Source organism: Temnothorax nylanderi, unplaced genomic scaffold (genome assembly GCF_030848795.1).
Source record: "Temnothorax nylanderi isolate EJ_2023f unplaced genomic scaffold, tnyl_v1.0 TNYL_tig0003_pilon, whole genome shotgun sequence".
Lineage (NCBI taxonomy): Eukaryota > Metazoa > Arthropoda > Insecta > Hymenoptera > Formicidae > Temnothorax > Temnothorax nylanderi.
The window spans coordinates 2,782,039-2,798,987 of NW_027249065.1; the positions used below are offsets into that span (position 1 = coordinate 2,782,039).

The 16,949-nt window shown below is 44.4% G+C and overlaps 1 protein-coding gene across 3 annotated transcripts in view; it reads left to right on the forward strand.

The window, feature by feature from the left end:
* LOC139771944 (bicaudal D-related protein homolog) overlaps positions 1 to 15,856 on the forward strand; it is a 28,424-nt gene extending 12,568 nt beyond the window's left edge. For all 3 annotated transcript variants that reach the window (XM_071705193.1, XM_071705200.1, XM_071705184.1), the window contains 4 exons: positions 10,763 to 11,095; positions 11,773 to 11,942; positions 12,431 to 12,752; positions 12,879 to 15,856. In XM_071705193.1, coding sequence (XP_071561294.1) covers positions 10,763 to 11,095; positions 11,773 to 11,942; positions 12,431 to 12,752; positions 12,879 to 13,499 — 1,446 coding nt within the window. In that variant the 3' untranslated portion in view covers positions 13,500 to 15,856. The remainder of the gene's footprint in view (positions 1 to 10,762; positions 11,096 to 11,772; positions 11,943 to 12,430; positions 12,753 to 12,878) is intronic.
* Positions 15,857 to 16,949: the final 1,093 nt, after the last annotated feature.

The following is a 16,949-nucleotide window of genomic DNA, read 5'->3' on the forward strand; positions in this document are numbered from 1 at the left end:
TTTTCTCCGTGACTCCGAGGAAAAGTCGCTTTTTTTATAATCCTGCTCTCGGGCGGGCTAGCTCTCGAGTCGTTATCTAGCCGTTACACTTCCGCCGTGGCCTTTCGTGCCTCGCATGAGCGCCTACGAAAAGGAAATTCGTTCGGTCACGAAGTTCGAGGATTTCTCTTTGTGTCAGGAAACGATATCCTGTCTTTCTCCTTTCCTCCGCGGCGCAACGAAAGTCGACTGCGAATGATAGGACATTAGACATTAGCAACGAGATATTTGCGATTTAATTTCGATTTCTCGCGATATTCTCAATTTCTTAGCTTTCGCGTAACGTATATATATTTAGCTGTTACGTATATCCTGTATGAATTTAACACGCAAAAATCGTTAGAAAATCGGGAGAAATGTAGAAACGTATGGGAGTTTCGCGGCATAAGATTGCTCCATTCCGCGTCGGGAAACCGTTATCGTCTAGATTTTTTTCCCGAAGCACCCTGACCCAGTTCGTTCTTCAGGCCAGGTTCCAGGCCGTGAAGCGAGCACTGCGGTCCGTATCGGTATGCAATAATAGTCCGCAGCCACGCAGGGCTAATTGCAGAAGCGCGAATGAAGAAGCCAGAGGCGGCGCGACCGCGTCGGTCGGAAAACGACGAGCGGGACCGCGCGCGAAGCGGACCGGAAGGCCTCGAAAAAAGTAGACCGTTAGGCCGAAAACCCCTCGAGAAACGTTCTACCCTCTTTACTCTCCCCTGCGTTCTTGTTTAGCCGCGTGACCGTACAATGGTTTCGCGTATTTACAAAGTCGTCGGCTGTGTTGCGCGATTGTCTCGTACGGTTGCGCGCGGCGAGACTACTTTTTCCACGTTTTATTCGGCGTCGACACAATAGCGGAGAATTGTTATACTTATCTTGCTTCGTGTCTCCTTTTTTTCTTTAAAGTAGGATTAGAAAGGCGGAATAAATAGCTCTTCGTTAGTATTAACAAAATAAGAGGCCAACTCATTGTCAGAAAAAAGTCGCTTCACCCCTTTCTCACCTTAATCCTCTAATGTAAAATAAATGACATTTTTATACAATTTTATATTTGGAAGCTATGAGAAGGAATTAAATGTTAGAAGAAAGTGCAATTAAAAAAAGCTTCATGTCATACACTGTTAAATTCGTAGTGTCAAATTATACTCAATTTGAGTAATTTTTAACCATATAAGTCATCACTTCTTCTACTCAATATGTCGTTAATTTAACTAAACCAATGAAGTTAAAATAATACTGTTTTGCGTTAAGATAATAAATTTCGACACACATGGTAGTTAAAAATAACAAAATGTTATTTAACTTAAGGAATTGATTTAAATTTCATCTTTTATAATATTTAACAGTGTTGTATCAACACGTATTAATGAAAGATTCCTGTAATCCTCGTAAAGGGTGATTTTTCCTGATTTTCCAAGTGTTGCGTCCAATCGACAGCCATCCGACCGCAAACGGCGCGGCATCAGAATATGTCACGATTGTTTCTAATGTGTCGAGGTTTCTAATAGCTGCTCGCGCGTTTAACGTATCCCCCGGGGCACTCGGTCAAAGAAATTATCTCAAACGCCGGTACTCAATTGCCGTGTGATCGTTTCCTGAATCTTAGAAAGTTCAAATCCCGAAATCGAGATATATGGCTTTTCGTTCACCGCGGGTAATCTACGGTTTCCTGCTTCCTCTCGCGCTTTAAAAATAAGATAAGGTGAGATTAACTCGTTAAGCAACTCGAGCGGCCACGGTTCTAATGCAAATAGCTATCACTTCAGGAAACAGACGCGTAACATATAATCGCCTGGGCCCGTAATCGGAAGGTTAACACTTGGGTACCGTTAAGCGGCGATTAGAGCGATTGTTATCCCCCTCACGCTGCCTTCTCAGGCTCGCTTTTCCTCAATGCAAAACACCGGAACGCGCCGTGGAGGAACTTTGTCGGCGAAGAACTTCGTTTCCGTACTGTTAAACACCGATCTGAAGTTCACGCGATCGTTGCCGTTTCCTTCGTCCGTCGGAGCCGAAACACGAAAAGGGCGGGATGTCGTGAGCGATGGAAACCCTCGCGCAGGTGAAATAGGAATCGGCGTCGCGACGCTATATAGGAATCGTTGTCGTAAGGCGCGAGAAACAGAACGACGAAGGAGATCAGCCGAGATTAGAAATCCGCGCGCGGCGCGCCGTTACGGCCGGGAGCTGCGAGCGATACTCTCATTGTTCGCAATTGCAACTCGTCGCGACGCGACGTGTCTCCGCGAGCGAGGGAGAGAATAACGGAGTTCCCGACCGCGCGTGCACGCGCACCCACAATAGCCGGGTTACATCGCCGTTGTCTCACCGCGTCTCTCGCCGTTTTTATTTCTCTCGATTACGGACGGCGAGGCCAACCGTTGAGAGATACAAGCGGTGTGTTGCCTCGATGAGTTTGCCTTTCGATGCGACTTACTTGGGGTTACTTAATACCGAATATATTAGAAGGGAATTGCATTAAACATACCTCCGTGTAATTGGAGAGCCGTATATCTCTATATCTCTGGAACCGTATCTTATTTCTCTCTCCGGGGTTCTCTCTGTTTTGAATGGATCTTATCTTAATAGGAAGATCATTTATAAGGCTTAATTACGCGCGGCGCGGCTGAGGTCTTGCGTTACCCGTCGGTTTCCCGAAAAATAGCCTTCTTTCCTTTCCTCCCTCGGGAAAGCTAGCGTTTCGGTTTCTACACCGAGCAGTGTCGCGTTTGCGGTTTGACATACGATATTTCATCTCGTTCTCCGCGCGACTCCGCGGTTCACCGCTTGAGAAAGGGTGACGATGTATGTATATATTTTTGCCCGCGACTGGGACAATGGCGGAGGAAACCAGGCTCTCTTCCGTTTGCAATTCCCTCGATTTTCCGCGGCACGACTGACCCGATTTTTCTCCCGCTGTCTCCCGCACTCCCGCGCTTGAGTAATATTATTCCGCGCGCGCGGAAAGTAAGTCGCGCGATGAGAAAAATGCATATGCGCGCACCTGACAATGCGCGGCTGGCAAATTACACGCCGGGTATCGCTCGTAATATTATATTATTGCGTCTCTGAGTGCCTCATTAACGTAGATCGTCGTTTAATTAAATATCATATGCCGGCAGAGTTTCAGCTCGCACGGTCTCGTTGAGTAACGTGAGCGCGTCGCGTCGCGGCGATAAAAATACATCGGGGATGACGTGCTAATGAACGATATTCGACGCCAGCAGCCAGCGAATCGAGGAACCGTCAGCCGCTTTCGCCAACAGATGAAAATTTACCCGTAAAATGCGGAATACCGCGGCGGAATCGCGCATTTTTATCGTCGTCGTTGCATTCGTGACGACGTAACGCAACAGCTGTTAACCCGTTTATATAAAACTAGACTGTTCTAGGCCAGGAATTTCCTACTTTACTGCGAAATCGTCGCCGCCATCTGTTCTGCCGTCCGATTAAAACTGCTCGGAGCAAACAGAAAGCGGGACGGTCGATCTTAAAAATGTATACGAGAAAGAAGATAAAGGTACAATTTTCCTTCCACGACACTTGAATATTTCTATTTGGTGCCGGATGTTTCTTACGCGATCGTGATTGCACATTCGAGAGATCTCGTCCGTCGAATTCGCGCGAAAGTTTCCCCGCTATCGAACAGATGTTGGCGATTTGCTCAGATCGACCCGATAAGATAAGGCTTTTATCTCTTGTTGAAGTATACAAAATTTCCGACGGCTTGGAGAGGAGAATAGCCTTGAGATACTTACGAAAGTGCAAACCGCGCGAATTTCGTTTGGTCAACGCGGCGATTTAACCGTGACTCGCGGTGAGTCACTTTTGCAAACTCATAATAATGACCGTGCTTACCGGCGGACTGATTAAATTAATTAACGCTTTATATCCCGGGCTCTCGCGTAACCCACTCCGTGTAATATCTTTAATCAAATAGCCGCTAACGATCTGTCGCATTTTTTTACATAATTACTCAAGGTACAGTTTCACGACTACATAATTAATGCCTTAATCGTTATACTTTTAGCGTCTTTAACCGTATCACTTGTCAGAATTGTTCATCGCATCGGTGCTAATTGGCTGGGTCGCCGTGTAATACGTTCTACGTTGCTGTCTTGCGGAACGAAAAATCGTTAAAAATCTGCGCGGTAGAGACTAATTACCTTTCTTTATCTTATTTCGTTATATGGCCCGGCAGAAATACTCCTCGCGGATTTAGCTGTTATTAATTAACAGCTAAGTCACGTACGTGTACGCTCGTTGATAACAGCGATATTCGTATTGTAATTACCACGGAGATATTCCAACGAACGCTCCACGCGTAAAGCTTTACAGTCGATTGCTTTACCGTTGATTAACGCTAACTGTAACTAACTGCATTATATTGCAGTTAATTGCGATCTAGAAACGGATAAGGTATTGTGAACCGGACTTCGTTAACTGGACTCTCGATATCGCAAAGAACGTTTAATATATTTACGTATATAATGTATATAATTATCGAAAATTGCTAATTTGCGAGATTGAATCGTATAATTGCCCGTCACGAATCGCTTGTTCTCGCTGCCGCGTCTTTTTTTTTAGTCACGTCGCTGCTTATCACGACAAGGTATTCCCAAACACTTCACACCTGACAGCCGTGGCTTTATCGTAATTAGCGTGTATCATCAAACCGCGTTTTAATTACAGCCGTATGCTTGTGCATACGGCCGGCGGAAGATCTAGGAGAAAAAACCGGCTTCACGACTCGTTACGATGATGATTGCGCCTTGCATTTCCGTCCGATCGCCGTACAGCTCGCCTTTTTTTTTTAACTTCCGCGGCCGAATGTTGGCGTGCCTTTATTAACGAGAGTGTCGTAAGAACCGCTACTTAATCAGCATTTTCGCCACTCGTTAGTAAAATTGCGTAACGCGAGTCCGGCACGGACTCCGTGAGAGACTTTATCACGGTTCGCCAAACATTGGATAATATATCTCGCGTAGGTTTTTGGTCGAACCGTTTTCCGCAGTCGAACGGGTGTATATAGCGGACCCCGGAATTGCTTTTACATTTGCGTAAAACAACACATGCGTGACAAGATATTTAATTGTGCGAAACAACCATCGCGAAAATTAATATTATTCTGTTTCGAGAAAGCATAAATCAATGTCCACGTGTAACATATAAGAGAACTGCATTTTTATCCTATAAAAATATATATTGCTTAAAACGAAGAAAAAATAATAAACCGTTCTTGATTTATCAGAGACTGGAAAATAACGGATAAAATTAAATAGAATTAAATAGTGAAAGGTGTAATAAGTGCATGAAATTAGTTTACACGCATCTAAATTAAATATTTTCCACTGGCACGTTAGTAATGGAAAATCAATTTTCTCTCTTGTTAAAATATGAATCAATCTCCAATTTTTATAATATTTTATACCGCATCAAGAATGAAATATTTCAACAATAGTCGCTGCTTAGAATTCATTGCGTTTGGTTTTGCGGCCTTTGGTCAAAATGAAGTAGGACGCTTAATTAGATCATTAGGCAGTAATAACCCTCGCGTGCGCTCGCCATCGCGTCGTCCGCCGCGTTCCTCGCGAATATAATTAACGGCGGCTTTTCCCTGGTAGATCGAAAGAGATGAATAATAAATTCGACGGTGCTTCGTAACAGCCGCTTCCTCGGCAAAGAATAGCCGACGGGGAATTTTCTCCCACGCACGCGATAATGGAATCGATTTAGCTGGGTGCACCGATCCAATTAACTCGCTCCTTTGCGTCGTCACGGCCGATAAACGTGCCGCGTGAAAAATTACGCAACCTTTTAACCGCGCGCGATTGTCGCGGATTTCTTCACTCTCGTTCGCGTGCGGATTCATCCGCCGATTGCGGCTTTGCGCGATTGTGCCAATTACATACATCCGCTTTCACTGATCGATTTAATAATCCGATCAGGCTGGCGAAGGATTGCAGAGAAATAAAAATTCGAAGCGGAGTTACGATGGCGATCTCGAATGGATTTACGACAGAGATTTGTTTTAAGAATTGAATTGTCAAAATTGAATCGAGAATTGCGAAGGTGACGGAACGAATTTTTTGCCAAGAAGCCAAGTTGGAGAACTACATCATTTTCTGTATCGTTGCATTATTAAAAATCATCTAAAAAATGTCGGATCTCCTTTCTCTTCTTTTTTTTCGAAATATCGCTCAGAATCGATGATTTCTTTATGAGAGACAATCTTATTCCGATCGTTCCGCCCCGCGTCAGTTTTTTGCTGGATACGTTCGTTCCACCACGTAACGGATGGACCCGGTTGCGCCAGCTCGCGATCACCGCCGGACTCGTCACAGGCCATTGCCTCGCGATTACGGACCTCCCCTACCTTCGCCTTCTACGCCGCTCCGTCCGATTGCACGCGTTCGGCATTATCGTTTTCTTCGAGGGAAAGTGAACGAAGTGCGACGCAATAATGCTTGCGCGCCGCGCCGCGCCGGTCGGCCTGACCGGCCGCAACGCTGCCGGTGAATATAATGGTGATTAATTTCGCGATTATCCGCGAAACTTCTTTTTTCCCACGGTCGCCGCGACCCATCCTCCGGGATGGCATGCCAACGTACGAAAAATCCCGGCGGCGCTTCGGATGTGCTGTCTATTTTGGTGAGACTCAATGATCAATTCGTTGAAATTTAAGATAGGAGTTGTGAGAAAATGATGACCGATACATGTGATAAATAATTCATAAATAAAGTACGGTCGCGCAGCTATTTCAAACTTAATAGAAAATATTTTATTGGCATTTGACATTGAGCTTGAAATTTTTTTACTCCATTTGCCGTCCGGCCGTTTCTCAAGAATCTCGGTTTCGAGGCATGTCTTTCCCTTTCTTTAGAACGGAATAGCAGTCTGGCGGCGCAGAAAACGACGGGGGGGGGGTGGTGTCTCTTAAGCCGCACGTTGGCAGGCATTTGCGCTACGGTGGTCTCACTCGTCCTACCGTGTAATTAGAATCGAACGCGGACCGGAGATCGGCGTGTTTTGCAATAAGAGCGAAATATCCGTTTCGCCGCGATCGCGCGACTTTACGACGGCAAACGAAAGTTTCAGAACGGCTCGAGACGGCGGGTTTCGACGAAAAACTCGCGTATCCTCGACTCCCCTGCTCTAAATCAGGTTTCGCTCTTTTATCTGTAACATTTAATGTTTACGTAACTCCAGCTTAAAATGCGAAATTTAATTTAAGAAAGAACTTTTTATACAAGTACAGGTAAATTAAAATGCAAAAAATTGCACATTTTAAAAAGATATCTCACGAATGCACAAACGGTATATATAATTCATGAATAATTAAGAGAAAGAAGACTCTCTCTCTCTCTCTCTCTCTCTCTCTCTCTCTCTCTCTCTCTCTTTTGATAAGCGTTTTTAAAAGTTAATAAAAATATCTTTTTCTCGAAGGTATTTGAATATTACGCTGCATATTTATAGCGCGTAGACACGAAAAGCACGAAGCTGACAGGGCCGACTAAAAATCGAACAGTAATATCTTCGTGCCAGTCGCAGCTTCTCGCGATAATGTATAGTTGCAATTTACTGAATTTTTATTTCACGGGATATGCCATCATTCCTATCATCGATGCTGACGCGCTGTCCCTCGGCGTTTTGCAACAACGGGACGAATGGAAGATTGAGAATCAGACAGGAGAGTCGTGAGTCACGACTCCGGGATCGTCTCCGCTTGCCAACGGCATTAAATCGCTGTTTAAAAAGAATCGCAACTGTCTGCAATTACTCGCGTTCGCGTGCGGCACATGGTATTTTGCAAATTGCAGACGCAACCGGTCCGCCGATTGGCGAACCATCGCTACGGCGTCACGGATGTGTGACTCATTGCCCGTCGTCAACAAATAGATAGCACGGTCGATAGCGTTTAAGCAAATATAACGGTATGATCGGGCTTAAGCAGACAAGGGCGCGGATCGTGAGTCTCGTAAGTCGCCTATATTCAATCTCCCTCGCGTTAAAGCCCGTCAGAAACTTCTGCGTCAACTTTTGCGCTCTATATCGGTATACCGATCTAGTATATTTGGTAATGGCACTTATGACGTGATCTAAATAAATACCGAAGCGCTTCCAAATTTATCCGACAACTCACAGCCTCGGCTCGTCGGCCGTGATTTCGGAACCGCTTTTGCATCTTGCATGCACCACGAGCAGCTCGACCGCGGAGGAAGCGACGTCCGAGGGTCCGCAAAAATCTCGGTCCGAGTTCGAGTGTGACTCATCACACTCGAGAGATTTCAACGCGTGTGTTTCCGCGAGCACCGGTATTTCTGGCTGGTGGCGTATTTGTGTTACAACGCGCAAAAACTGCACAACTGGACTGGAGCGACGTCGTCATCTCGTTGCACGGAGAACGGGATGTCGGAGATATGTGATTCATATCATGTCCAAGTCATATAGAGCCTCCTTAGATGTGTAGATATATGTAACGTTCTTTCTTGACAGACCAATTAAAATCGATTGGATCAGCAATGACTTGATTTCTGCAAACAACTTGTCTTAATCTCGACTACTTCGTCTCGTGTAAAAATATAAGAAATGAATATACATTTTTATTTACGTCTTATATATACGTTTTCCAACTTTCTTTTTTCTATATTTTTGCAAATACCGAGTCTGTAATGACGCAAGTTTGTATCCTTCTGACGCAAGATATTTTTGTGCGGATATCAATTAGAGGAATTGCAATTCAAAATTAAACATTACGCATAATTTGGATAATATAAGATATTGAGATTAGTCGACTTTAAATGATTTGCGATTAATCGGTATCTGCATTGCCAAATATTGTTGATTATCGGGATGTTCTGATAAAATTAATTACTCGAATCGTATATACCCGGAAAAGTTTCTTGTTCCGCCCTCCATAGTCAAATATTGTGTCTATTGTTCGTTGGCCTTCCACGGACTTTGGGGATCGGTGAACTGTAGACCTGCGGGCACATGCTGGCGATCGGTCGATGAGTAACCATAGGAAACCAAGGCCGTGTTTTCCAACTCGATATACCTCACCGATATCGAATCCTCTTGTACGCGAAAACACGTTGTTTTCTATATATGATATGTTTTATATATTTCGTTTGACAATCGAAAGTAACTTGGAGATTTATCAGTTCTTGCTGTGGATAATAAAGCATTCGAACTTTATCTTATAATATATTTAAAACGAAAGTATGACATAAGAGTTCAGTGCTGTCAATATATGGATCTATAACGTCATTTTGTCGTAAATATTTAACATTAGCTTGAACCCGAATGGTTTGAACCTGAGCATTAATTAAATGGAGGGGTTAAAGCCATAGTGGTGTAAGTCAATTTTTTTGACCACTTTTTTTCTTCTTTTTTCAACATATCTGCATGTGTAGACTGCATCTATGAACTTAACTCGATAGGTTAAAAAAAGTGACTTACACCACTATGGCTTTAACCCCTCCAAATCATGATGCGCTTGTTGTCACAACGATACTTTATCATTAGAGTTAGACTGCATCTGCGTTAATCATGCTTTATCTTATCTTATCGTTATCGATCATTGTTTAATGCGGGAAATACTTAATCATGATTGTAACACGATATGTGCTGATCCCAGTTCGCGATTACGGTGTCACGAACACATTCAACAATACTGAAACCAACGAATGTTTAAAGAAAACAATCAGAATTATTTAAAAAACGAATCATCGACAAAGAGAAGAAATAAAGTATTATCACGGTACTTTTATGGGATCTTATTACACTCCGTAATACGATTGTGCAATGTCGTTTTTTTTATTACGGCTAATTAACAGGATTGTCTCACTTAAATGGAGTTAATTAACGCTAACGCTTCATTTAAAATCCGCCCGCGATTTTCGATTACGTTTTATTACCGACGCTGCGGAGTGCGTTATCGAGCATCAGGTTGAGAAACTCCACGTGGGAACAAAGCGATTCGCGTGTATGGCCATCGCTTTGCCGTGTGTGCCCGCAACGAAACCAATTCTCGCGTCGTGTCCTTTTGTTACGCACAGAAGCACCGTGTTCGCACCTTTGTCTGCGGAGATTTTTCCAGACGATCTTATACGCCGAAGTATAAATATTTCAATACTTCTTCTCTCATTCTCTCTCTCTCTCTCTTTTAATTCCGATCTCCTTCTTCATATTTGCAATCTGCTTCTCTTTGTTCGCTTTAATTCGCGGTAATTCGATAATTAAAAAAAGAAACGCTCGCGACGTACTTTTTTCTTACTTCATCTTGGAAAGCGTCTGGTCTTTAAAGAAAAGGAAAGTGAGGTAGTTGGCTAAACGGTCAACTTGTGCGTCTAATTGTATGTTAATAAATTTGTAAGCTCCTTTCACCGAGTTCTCTCAAACTTTATCTATCTGCACCATCTCGATCTCGTTGTGCGTAGGTCTGGACGTTGAGAAAAGTAAATTTATGTGCGCTGACTCACGCCGCGGGTTTCTTTTTTTCTTCTCGGTTCACCGAATGACGTTTGCGCACGATGTAAGACGTTAGTTTCGTGAAAGGAATAACCAGCGGGGTCTTTGTGCCAGAATCCTTTTAAATGCTAAAATGACGTTTCGGAGCCGAGGTCGCGGAAACTTGCGTCGTTCGAGTCGGCGCAGGCACGAAATTATTCGAAAGACATAATTCATGGTGTCGCGATCACTAATCGCTCCGAAACACGCTCTTCTGTTTGCGCAGAGTTTGGAGCAGGAAAGACACCTACTGCGAAGGAGACTCGAGGAGGCCAGGGATGAAAGCGAGGCGAGGGCCTTGGAGCTCCAAGCGGACGTGGAGACCCTGAGGAGCCAGTTGGAGGAGCAGAATGAGAGGGCGAGGAGAGCGGAACGCGACCAGGCCGCCCTCGTCGCGGAGCTGACGGCGCAAAACACGAGGCTGGCCGATCAGCTGAGGGAGGCCGCCAAGCAGGAGGAGCAGTTGCTCGTGGAGGTGAAGGTGCTGAGGGAAAAATGCGTTCTCAGGAACACCACCCTGCAGGATCACGTCAGCAGCCTGGAGATTCTCAGGGACGAGGTATAGACATGAATTTTTAATCCCGATCGTATCATACATCATCCAAGGGCGTGCATAATTAACTCCTTTATGCACGTGAAAACTTGATTCATTTCCCTCTATACGTTGATGTTACGAGTTTTTCTTGCCGCGGTGTTTCCTTCTCGCCTAATTGATCTACCGCGTGGAACGGAAACTGTCGTTATTAATGATTATCCATCGGAAGCCGAATGCGGTTCTCAGGCGGGGCTGGGCATGGAATAATTCGCAGCATCCTTTTTATTATAAAAAGGAAGCGGTAATCGTTGCTCGTGTTCGCACGTGAATTTATGCGCAACAATCTCTGGGAAAATGCTATTATCGAATAAAAATGAACGTGACCCTCGTCGGTCGGCTCGATTTGCCTCGTTCCGCCGATCTTTCACCTCGCCTTGTAATAGCAACCGGATGTCGACTCTCAGGAATCGTTCGCGATTTACGTAGGAGGCTTATCGAATTAGAAGTGTACAGAAATAAATCCGTGTAAGATGCATTTCGCGAGCTACGATTACTATGTTTTAACATTGCATTTTATATTACCCGTACACTTTATGTTTCTAATTTTAAATCAAACAAAGAAATGATAGACGAATCGCGATACGAGAAAAATCATTGTTAGTATATCATGCATGTCGTAAATCTCGCACGCGACGTTTCAGGTACAACTGGTATCCGCACAAAGGACGGAGCTAGAGAGGCGGTCCTTGGAGCTGCGCGAGGAGAGGGCCAGGGCGGTTGCGGCCCTCGAGGAAGCCGAGGAGAGAGCCGCGGCCTTGGAGCGACTCGGCCACGAAGCGGAACACCGTGCGAGAATGGCCGAGCAGGAGAGGTGAGACCAGAATCCGCGATATGTGGCCATAATGGCCACGGTTAATACGCGGAGACAACGCTCGATTGAACACGATCCGCCCACAGTTAAATCTTTCCGGATTCCACAACATTCTCAAAATCCACCCCCTCGTGACGGTCGCATCTTCATCGAGTAAACGCGGGATATTAAGCGGACAATATCCAGCAAACATCAAGTAATATACAACTTATGTATATAGTTTACTTACATTGCTAGTTATAATTTCCTACTCAACAAATGCACAATATAACGCAGTATGATACATACATTGAATTTACAATGTTGAGTAGGAAATTATAACTAGCATGTAAGTTGCATGCTACTTGGTGTTTGCTGGCTATCATTCGTCATAATACGGTATTATCTGTTCGATATTATTTTCTGCAGTATCTATTTTGTACCTACTTTACATATGAGGTATTAAAATACGTCGGTCACATATAGTGAAACATATTTATTACCTTCAGGGACGAGCTGACGTCGGCGTTAGCGGCTATCGAGACAGAAAGGAGAGCCCGGTCCGGCTCGATACAGAAACCACCGCGATCTCTGCAAGCGGAGATGGAGTGCGAGGAGAGCAGCTTGCTCGGGGAACAGGAAGACGGAGGTCTGAAGACGGAAGTGGCGAGGGCGACAAAGCGACTGAGGGAGTTGTGCGCTCACTTGAGACGTGGCGAGGACGACTCGGGTCTGCAAAGCGATTGCGACGAGTCTATGCTGGTGATCAATCTCAACAACTCCGAAGCAGAAGTGAACACCAACGAACGAGAGAGCCGTCACCCATCGCCAGTGAGTAATCCTCTTTATCATTTATTTGTTATTACAAGTATATAACGTTAGTTTTAGTTATCTCTAGTCGAACAAACGTCTACGTATATTATAATCTATTTATCCGTCTAATCATCTTCTTCGCAGACGAATTGCCCAGGTGCGCTGGTAGAGCTGGTCGAGGAGGTCTACAACCTCGCGCTGTCGGGGAGGGGGGCACCAGGAGAATTGGGATTGGCAGTGGAGCTTCACAGAGTGCGGGAAGAACTGGAGAACTCTCGGGAGCAGTGCAGGATACAGGAAGAGGAGCTGAAGCGACGCGGCGACGCCGTTCTGGAGCTGACGAGCAAGTTGAGCGTCTGCGAGACTGAATTGCGCGGCGTCAAGGAGGAACGTGACAGGGCGAGGGGCGACATGGAGCATTCCGAGTTGACGAAGGACGAAATCGTGGCGAAGGCTTACAAGGTGCGGGATCAGGCGGTGGCCCGACAGAACAGGGTAGAAGTGGAGCTGGCCAGAACGCGGATAGACATCCTGCAGGCGGACAGTCAGTTGAAGGAGGCGATCAAGCAGAAGGTCGAGCTCAGTCAGCAGCTGGAGCAGTGGCAGATGGACATGCAGGCGCTTCTAGACGAGCACGTGCGGAGCAAATTGACCCCGGCCTCGCAGATGGTCGCTACGAAAAACGGCGAGAACTCGGACATGTCGGCGCCGGCCAGGAAGAAGAGGAGCACCGGCTCGACGAAGAAGATGTTCGGCCTGTTTTGACGAAAGTGACGCAGCGCGATGGCTTCGCTGCGTTGAGCTGAGCGATCGCGACTGACGTGGACCTAGACTTCTGATTCCTGTGCAGCCATAAAAGGGACATTAACGGGACGAGAAGATAGCGTGAATTTAGATATATTTACCCTCTCAAGGACCGTTCAATAGTGCTCAGCCCAGGATCGCCCAGTGGTGACAGCGTTCTAGACATCCTGTGCTCTGCTAAAGTCATCCTAAGTGATGTCACTTGCATCACATACGTTGCGATGTGTGGACAAGCATCTGGACCTAATCTCAAACTAGCGACTTTGTGTTATTAAAATTAGCAGCTCGAACCAGACTGGACTCGTGCGAATTTCGGGACCTGTCTCGGCATGAACGTTGAAATATCTCGTTGCATGACGCGTGCGAGAAACGTTGCTCACTGCGGGGAGTAGTCTACTACATCGGCGCCGATGCTTTATGTCGAAACCGTAATTCGAATTTAAGTGGCGTCGCTCGCGGAAACAGGGACGTCCGACTTTCCACGATTCCTTAACCAGGGAAAGTCGCGGACCGTTCTTCCCAAAACGACTCGGCATGCGTTTAATATTATCGCCATCATATTTATCACTTTCGTCTCGATATCCGTGTTTTCTGTCGGCCACTTTTTATCGAGCGGCACGATCGATGTAATCCGGCGGGCTGTAATCATTATCGTTCTCTTCAGTTCGTAGACTGTTCATGCGAAGAATATTAACGGCATAAAATTGCGCGGATGATCGCTAATGGAGTCAGCGAGATGGACAAGTCTAATTTATCGAAAAAAGAGAGTCGTCGTTAATGTTCTCTCAGAAATTAAAGTTCCGTTACGAACGACGTCTTTTCTCCTCGATAGATAAATTTTCGACACGTCTAACTGACGTTTCTAGCTCAGGGAAACCTTTCGCGGACGTTCTTCTAATTTTGCTCTTCTATCGCGTTTCTTCGCTCTCGAAAGATCAGAGGGACCATTGGCTGCGATCGAAATCAGACTGGTCACGGTCTCTTGTTTCACGCGGGGAGATATTAATCGTCCGAAAGGTGACGAAAGAACGCAAAGGTTTAATGTCCCGGCGAGACTGATTAGGGTCGGCAAAGAGCAGCCCGCTTTTTCTCGCGCGAAAACGCGTCCTGTCATTCTCATCATCGTGGAACGAATCGTTCTTCGGTAAAAAACGATCTCCGAGTGGAAATTCCTTATTTCGAAACGGACTCGCGATCAGCTCGATAAATAATGAAACGGAGTCACTCGAGTGCTCCCTCGCTCCGTTTCTTTCGCGACGCGAGGAATATCGAATTCCTCTTGATATGAAATATTGTGATACGCTGTGTCTTACGTTAGAATCGTATGTTGTGCGCCTCCTAACACGTTGTGGAAGCGTCACTTTTGTAATAAATGATCGTATTAGAGAATGAGAAATTAAAAGAATTTTTTTTAATTCGCGAAAATAGTAATTTATAAGAAAACTGCATTTATTGTGTATAAATGTGTATTTAAAGGTAGTCCTACAGGCTTGGATGACTTTCACTATCGAATTAGCCGACGACGAATAATTACTGTTCGTCCACCGTTCCGTCCGACAGGACCAATGAATTGTTTGCGATACAACGAGAAATAATGCGAGAAGGATAATCAAGCGTTTGGAGATGAAAGTCGATCGATCCAGCCGTGATCACACTACAAATCCAAGTGTATTTTTACACGCATGAAATGACACATTTGACTAAAGCTCTTCTTACATGTTTCTTACGTATTAAATTACGTCATTTAATCATATTAAATTGAAAGTGAATACGTTCAATCGTGTTAAATAATGTGATTTAGGGCCGGTTGTTCCAACCTGTTGGTAAACTAATAGTTAAATATAGATATGTCTTTGTTCATCCTTTACATTAGACAAAGATAGACATATGATTTAACTATTAGTTAGTTTAAACTACAAAAAATGTGTTTAGAACTTCAGCTGAAATAACACACTTGGATTTGCAGTGCATTGATATTTTAACGCGACGATGGTGCAATATCACTGGAATATTTTTACGACGATGATATTAATCGAATCGACGACTGCAACCGGATCCTTAAGGATCTCGCAGATAATTGGTCTTGAGGAGCAACGACTGCGATGCGTTTGATGGCACGTGTGTGATTTTTCACGTGTAGACATTGCATGAACACGCGTGCGTTCATCGCATATAGTAAATAATTTGTACATTAATTTCCTTCTTTTCTTTTTCTTCGGAACGAGCGTACCGTTGAAACTGTATAATAACTGTATGATAATTCTCGATCTGATCAACTGCGACGACGATATTTATTTAATAAAAATCTGTTTTGCGAACGTCTTGCGCTTCTATCAGCTCCATTTATCCGTCGACTGATCATCCAATTAACCCTTTGACTGCCATACCATTTTCCTCGAGTGATCCTAAAATACCGAAAACCAAGATTCTCGAAAATTAATGAAAGTTTATATAAAGAAATTTATGACACTGATGATGAATTTCAAGTCAAATTAAAAAATTTTCAAACTTTTATAGCAACTTTTGTAAAACATTTTTTTTTTTCAAATATGATTTCAAAATTATGTTTAACACATCCAAAAACTCTTAAATGTACTTTGTTTCAGTCATTAATTCATTGTAAAACTTTAATATAGCAAAATATCTCATATGACGAGAAAATGCATTTTTGCGGCAGTAAACGCAAGGTCCAAAATGATGAGAATTCTCGTCATCGGGGTTAAATTTGCTTCGTTTGGCGATTCGGCTTACCTCGCTTCTTGCCGCACGTCGTTCTCCAGCGAGCTGGGAATAACGAGACACGTGAAAAGAAACAAATAGGCATTTATTCACAAGAGGCAGGTGTAGTTACAGTAGTTTCATTTCTGTCTTGCTTTTCGTATATATATGTATATATATACGTGCATATATATATATATATATATATATACACACACATATATATTTATATATTTATAATAGTATCTTGTAACCGACCCGTAATCACCGATCGGTCCAACTACGCAATACAAATGGGCATGAACAATGGGGGCGGGTGCATACAAAGTGTTTGTCCTCTCGCACACGAAACGCGCCGTTTCTACTCCGTTTCTCGTCTTCCAGTTTTTTTTTCTTATTAATTTTTACTTTAAGCGCAGCGAGATTCTACTTTATAAAATTCTGTGTGTACGTATGCGCGTATGTGTTCTCAGATAGAATCCCGCTGCCCCCGTTTTACTCGCACGCTGCGAATTCGCCGTGTCCCGATCCCGGCGAATCGCTCTGAACGCGGACGTATTCAGAACTCGGATGTCCTCGTCACACGCTTCTCACCTAATTAAGTGTTTCTCGCGGCACCTTGGAATGAGAATCGTTCAGGGGAGAGCCGTTCCGGTTTCGCTTATACGGGTAGGAGGTCAGCACGCGAAACCG